Below are 6,708 nucleotides of genomic sequence, written 5' to 3'. Positions count from 1 at the left end.
AAATCTCTGCAAGAACCCAAAAGATGTGTCAGTTCTCCGAGGATTTATGTGTTCGTCCTTCATAACACAGCGGTTACAGAGTCTTCTCTTACATTTTCCCTAGGATTGATTGGCTTAATGTAGAAGCTATCCACAGATTAATGCCTTTCACCACTGTAAAAGCTGATCCCATGATATTGCAAAGGAGATGAGGACATCCTGCAAGTATTTTTCAATTTGTATCGAAAATATTGTTTACAACTGGAGCTTTTTTTTATTTTAGTGAAAGTATATTTTTCTATCATGAATAAGGCTGTGATTATACAGAATATAATAAAGTCAAGCATAGGGTTTAGCATAATTATTTGTGGTACACTTTATTTCAGTAGTGCTTGTCTACATTGTTGGTTTAAACTGCAAAAGGCAGACATTTTCCTCTGTCATTTTGTTATGACTCCAAACCCAATCATCAACTGGAAGACTTTAAAGGAGCATATCAGATTTTATACTGCATCGTGTTTGTGTTTTTCAGATGCTGATGGGGAGAGTATAAGCATGGTTAAATATATTCACAAGTTTTTTTTTTATTACATATCTGATATCGTTACACAATTATGGATGTGTGCATTTCTCTAAGCAATCTATGTAATTTGTTTGTTCATTCAATAGCTTTGACAAGTTAGCATTGCACAATCAACTGTTCAACTGAGTCTTACTTTACTATATTTTTTGTCAAAGATAAAAAGTAATTAAATAATTGAAATTCACTGCATGCAAATTAACTTACATGTATGGCTGTACTGTATTTAGAAAAACACCAAAATGGACTCCATATACCTTGAACAGTGAATTCCTTGAAATTAAGAAGGCATTTGAGCTGGAGCAACACAACTTAATGGAATCAAATAAATGTCAAACAAATGCTAATAAAGTCCTAAATCTCCATGAGTCATGACATGTTTCAGTTCTTGGTTTAGACAGGCAGTTAAAGGCTGCCCTCAGGTAAGGTTTCAACTCTCCTAAGGTGACCAAAATAAATAGAAAGTCATCCCAAAAGAACAATTGGTCCTGATTAAGGAAAGCTCTATAAATGTAAGCCCTATGTTATAATGCTTTCAAACGAACCCATACACACATACACACAGGACTGTAGACCTAAAATGATAAAGTTGAATGGAAAGAGAAATCCTTGTGGCAAAAATACAAAAACACAAAATCTTTGAATTTCAGATTACAGACATAGAGAAGCTTAAATTACTGAAAAATCGTTTCAATAAAACACCTGGTAATGGAAACGCTTCCCAGACACTGAAACTTTAGACTGTTGGAGACTTTCCAGGCGCTGACATCATGTGACCTAATTACTGAAGCCTACTGCTCCTGATGTGGATAACTACAGCAGTGCCTTAGAGCCCAGTACAGACAGTTGAATATAGTGAATACTGTAAAAAATATGCACAATATGTTAACCTTCTCACACTATATAACCTTAAAACTGCACAATCAGCGAATATTTATTTTATTGCAAATAAAGCTGGATGCAGTTCAATCAATGCTTTTCCAAACTTTTCAACTTACAACCTTAAGCCAATAAATTTAAAAATTGCAGAAGCCAAGTCAAATACACACACATAATTAGCAAAATTGTTATTTATCCACTCATGCCACAGATTCTCAATTGGATTTAGATCTGAACTTTAACTTAGTCTGTGAGGCAGACACCCTGTCTACTTTTAAGGCTAGGCTTAAAACTTTCCTTTTTGATCTAGCTTATAGTTAAAGTGACTCAGGTTATCCTGAGCTATCTCTATAGTTATGCTGCTATAGGCTTAGATGTCTGGAGGACATAAGGACCCCCATTTAATAATTTTGCTTCATTCTGTCTCTATTCTCCCACTCTGCAGAATCTGTTAGTTCAATCTCTATCATTATGCTCTCTGCTTTTTTCTCATGGTAGCTTTGCCCTGTCTATTCCTGTTTGGCTGTGACACCATCCTGGAGAGATATTTCAACTGTGCGGCTGCCATCAACACCCTTGTTTATAGATGTTGGAAATTGGCCTGTTTTCCAGTGTAGTCCTGTTTCTCTGACTGTGACTGGCTGGATGCGCTCTCTTCATCCTCTGACAGGGGAGTTGGCTCAGAGCTCGTCTGCCTGGCTGTGTGTTTCCTGGACGGGGCCGCCTTTTACAGCTGCTTTTTGCATCTCTACTTTTGTCTCCTTGAACCCCAGTCGGCCTCGGCAGATGGCCGCTCACACTGAGCCTGGTTCTGCTGGAGGTTTCTTTTGTTGTTAAAAGGGAGTTTTTCCTCTCCACTGTCGCCACAATCATGCTTAGTGTGGGGGATTGCATTGGAGTGAATGAGTCGATGCAATCAACTGGTTTTCCTTAGATAGAAAACTTTTAATCAATTTGACTGTATGATCTGGTTGAACTGTAAAGCGCCTTGAGATGACATGTGTTCTGAATTGGCGCTATATAAATAAACTGAATTGAAATTAACTGATCTCTCCAAATAGAAGAAAATGATTTCCACCGTAGCTCTGACTGTATGTTTAGTCCCTAATATTCTCTAAATAACAAGCATTCACAAGACAGTCCTATTTCTACATATATGAGCTTATAAAAGTTTATAAATGGTTAAAAAAAGAAGCTGTTTAGCCATTTAAGTCAGTTGGTAGGCACCGAATTTTATTTTGTGGTATCAGAATAAGGGGGCAAAATATAAATCCACACTTTATTTTAGGAAACCAAAACAGCTTTTTACTTCACAACTATGTGTTTCTTCAATTATACGAGGTAAGAACATGAAATATGGATAATATAATATTTTTTGCAGACTTTACATAAAACGTGTTGAAATAAAGGTTTCTGGCATCGTATTTGTAAAGGAATCAACTTTCTTTTCAGTTGGACATGTTAAAGTTACACAAAGCATCATTATTTAAAGGCTCATATATATATAAAAAGTAAAAAAATTAAACATTTCCTGCATACGCCAACATTTGTAGATTGTATTTCCGTTAGTTAATACAATCTGAAGGACGCAAAATTACAAATTGAGTGCCTCATACAAAAGAAACGCCCAGATTCAGAATAAGGTTCTCTGCTTCTGTTACACGCTGCGTGGGTAGTCTCTCACATTGTTGGACCTGCCTCCTCTGTCTGAAACTAAGCCATGCCCAAATAAATCACTCCCAGCACAGAGAAACCCTCCACTCAGGGGCCACAGGCTGACGGGGGAGGTTGGAGAGCTGCAGAAAGTGGAGCGCTGCTGCATACCCCAAACTCTCCAGCGGTGGTGAAATAATCACAGACAGAACATCTCACTAGGAGCACCTGTGGATATTGCAGCACCCGAGCGGGTTTAACTTTTCAACAAAATGTCGGGTCACAGCGCCTTAACCAGGGTGCTGGTCGCCCTGTGCGTCGGGAGCGCAGTGCGCTGCATGCCCCAGGAGGCGCACAATAACCCGCAGCAGTATCGCCCTCCCTCTGTCTCTCAAGGTAGGATGGATTTATCTTTTCCTTTCTTCTCTGATTTCATATCATTTAATCTGAGAATATTTTTGGATGATTTGTAACTTTTTTTTTGTTTTTTTACAATTAAAATATATATTTTTTTCCCATAATATGGTTTCACTGATCTGAAAATTCTTATCTGTCTTATCGGCTTTTTCATTTTATGTTATCAACTCTAATGATGACATCAAGCACTAATTACCTTTAATCACTCTCTGTTCTCTGGGTCACAGGATTAACCTTTGACTCAAGCCCTCCTCTAAGTGCCCAGAGTTCATACAGAGTTAAAATAAGACATTGGAAAACCATTGTAAAGTGGATTAAAGGGGAAAAAAACGATAATTGCTCTGGAAGTATGGAGCTCTGTACAAAGAATGTTCCTGGTGGGGGAGAAAAAGGGAATGACTATTCTTCTCCACCCTGTGCAAATGATTTATGACAGTTTAGAGGTCCCTTTGAAGCCCTGTTTCCACTGTCGAGGTTTTTTTCAGAAACATAAGGGATGTTGTTTTATCATTTTATCTAAATGTTTAATTATAGTGATCAGTTATTCTGGTATAAATAGGGTTCCCTTGGTTGTGTAACCAGTGGTAATGATTTGTGGGAAGCTGGAGGTGAAGAGAGACACTGTCCAGGAATGGCATTTGTCTTTCCAGTCTGGACCTCCAGATTGGCTCTGTATTAACCAGTGTGAAATAATTTTTTGTTTTCTCTTATGTGTTTCTCTCCTCTTTCCTCAGATGGCTGTATAGAGAACGGTCGGTCATATAATGTTAACGAGCAGTGGGAGCGCCGCTATTTAAGCGGCACACTGATTTGTACCTGCAATGGAGTTGCTGGGATTAAGTGCAGAAGCAAACCAGAAGGTTAGTTTGTTTGTAGTAACAGCACCCTGGATGCTTTAACACTTTTCCACTATGAAAACTTAATAGTGTGGCTTGTATTTGTATTAAGCCCCTTTTACTTTGATACTAATAAATTATTGGTAACAGTGCAACTAGTTACATAAAGTCAATATAAAGGTAAAGTTGAATTTTTTGTTTTATAAAGAAAAGCAGATGTACTATTAATAGCTGTTCACTTTAGCTTTAAACTGTTAGTTTTGCCCTTAGAAATAAAGAAAGTGGCTAGAAGAAAGTTCTGACCACAGCTTGATGAACACTATGTTGGGAACATAGTCTCTGAGGGTAGAAAGTAATGCTTCACAGCACCTAAATATAACTTCCCTATGGTGAAACATAGTGGTGGCAGCATCATGCTGATGGGATTAGAGAATCTGGCAAAATTAATGAGTTTTTTAAAGAGCTGTTCTATAAGAATACTTTTTAGAGGCTACAAAGAAAAAGGGTGGATGTTAACCTTCTAGCAGGACAAAGACCCTAAAGAGAAAAAAAGTAAAATAGAAAGAGAATCTGTTGCAGGACTTGAATATAGATTTCTGAATACAAATACATTTGTCTTATATTTAGTTTTTTTTTTTAATAGGAAGCCATTACCATTTTCTTTTTCTTCACAATTATGCACTACACCATGTTTGACTATGAGTTTGAATCCAAATAAAATCGTTGACTTGTTTGTCTTTGCCGTTTGAATAGTTTTACATCATTTTTAGCATTTTTTTTAACTTGAAGGTCATTATTTCTTTTCCCTTTACCTATAACAGAGGAAAAGTGCTATGACAAACTCGGCCAGAAGTACTACAACGTGGGAGAAACCTTTGAGAGCCCAAGGGATGGCATGATCTGGGACTGCACATGTATTGGATCCGGGAAGGGCAGAATCAGTTGCACCATTGCGAGTATGTGTTGCTTGTTGGTTCTGCACACAAGATGTCTGTATGATGGATAGTTATATCTTACAGTTGCATCCCGCCTGAATTTCTATTTCTGCCATTCTTTGCCAAACTAAAAAACATTCTTAAACTTCATAATCTTGGCAGCTGTTTAAGAAGTGATGCCGGGCAGCTGCTTGCAGTTAGCTGAAGGGGTTGGATAATGATGGAAATGTCTGAGATCTTTTAATTCCTGTGAGCCTGCTGTTTACACACCTGGGAAATAGAGACATCTATTTTTTGTTTCTATTTATCCAGATCGCTGTCATGATAACGGGGCCTCATATAAGATCGGAGACACCTGGAGAAGACCCCATGAAGGAGGCTACATGCTGGAGTGTGTCTGTCTGGGTAATGGCAAGGGAGAATGGACTTGTAAACCTGTAGGTGAGTCACTCAGGCAGCGTACTGATTGCTGGGTCTAAGTTTTATGCCAATTCTTAAATTGTTTACTTTACTTCAGAACCATTCTGATGGTTTATACTGAGAAAACCAGTCGGTTTTAGTAGCTGTTAAGCTCAAGCTTTTATTTTGCAGCTGAGCGTTGCGTTGACCAGTCTGTTGGACGATCCTACGTTGTTGGGGAGACATGGGAGAAGCAGTACCAGGGATGGATGATAATCGACTGCACCTGTCTGGGAGAGGGAAATGGACTGATCACGTGCACATCCAGAAGTAATTATTGGACCTACTTCTTCTGCATTTTCTTTCCTAGTTTCCCATAACATCTATTGTAATTTGACATTTATTCGAAACATAAAGAAATAGGTCAGTGACCAGAGTCAGGTGAGACAAATAATAAGAATAAAATAAAATACAATCAGTGAATGCACCACATATAAATGCAACCCAGTCGCAGTGGAAATAACAGTCTTAGTTTTTAAAAACTACAACTAATATGATCATAGCTTTAAAATGTACCGATTGGTTTAAATTGAAATCTTTAACCAATCTATGTCAAGACCCTGTTATTTTTTTTCTTTTTAATGAGCCTTTTAGATAAAAGGTCAGAGCTTCACTATATCGGTGACCAGAAAATAGGTCACATGATCTATTATTATTTAGTTTCAACCTGAACCTAAAAAATCCAGCTTTAGTAAATTAAAAGTAAATTCAGTTTAATCAAAGTGTGTACTTTTTTTTTAACCTTTAGTGACTTTCAAAGGAAAAATCTAGGTCACTGAGAGTCATTCCAGCAGACAATCAAAACTTTTCATTTTTTGGATTTCCAACTGTGTTATTCAAAACTAGCGTCACTTTAGTCTCCCTGTGAGAACAGTTGGGAGTGTGAAGCTTGTATATTTTGGTTCTTTCAACACTTTTTGGAGGACATGTTCTACAGCAGTGCCAGCTTTTTAAACAGTTACATGCATCT

At 37.6% G+C, this 6,708-nt stretch overlaps 1 protein-coding gene across 1 annotated transcript in view; it reads left to right on the top strand.

Annotated features, from left to right (window-relative positions):
• The first annotated feature begins 3,185 nt into the window (after positions 1-3,185).
• fn1a (fibronectin 1a) overlaps positions 3,186-6,708 on the top strand; it is a 35,626-nt gene continuing 32,103 nt past the window's right edge. The window contains exons 1-5 of the mRNA XM_038287639.1: positions 3,186-3,487; positions 4,243-4,368; positions 5,166-5,300; positions 5,592-5,720; positions 5,871-6,008. Coding sequence (XP_038143567.1) covers positions 3,364-3,487; positions 4,243-4,368; positions 5,166-5,300; positions 5,592-5,720; positions 5,871-6,008 — 652 coding nt within the window. The 5' untranslated portion in view covers positions 3,186-3,363. The remainder of the gene's footprint in view (positions 3,488-4,242; positions 4,369-5,165; positions 5,301-5,591; positions 5,721-5,870; positions 6,009-6,708) is intronic.

Source organism: Cyprinodon tularosa, unplaced genomic scaffold, assembly GCF_016077235.1.
Source record: "Cyprinodon tularosa strain WSP-4 unplaced genomic scaffold, ASM1607723v1 ctg242, whole genome shotgun sequence".
NCBI classification, from domain to species: Eukaryota; Metazoa; Chordata; class Actinopteri; order Cyprinodontiformes; family Cyprinodontidae; genus Cyprinodon; species Cyprinodon tularosa.
This window is presented reverse-complemented; position numbering and strand designations above follow the sequence as displayed.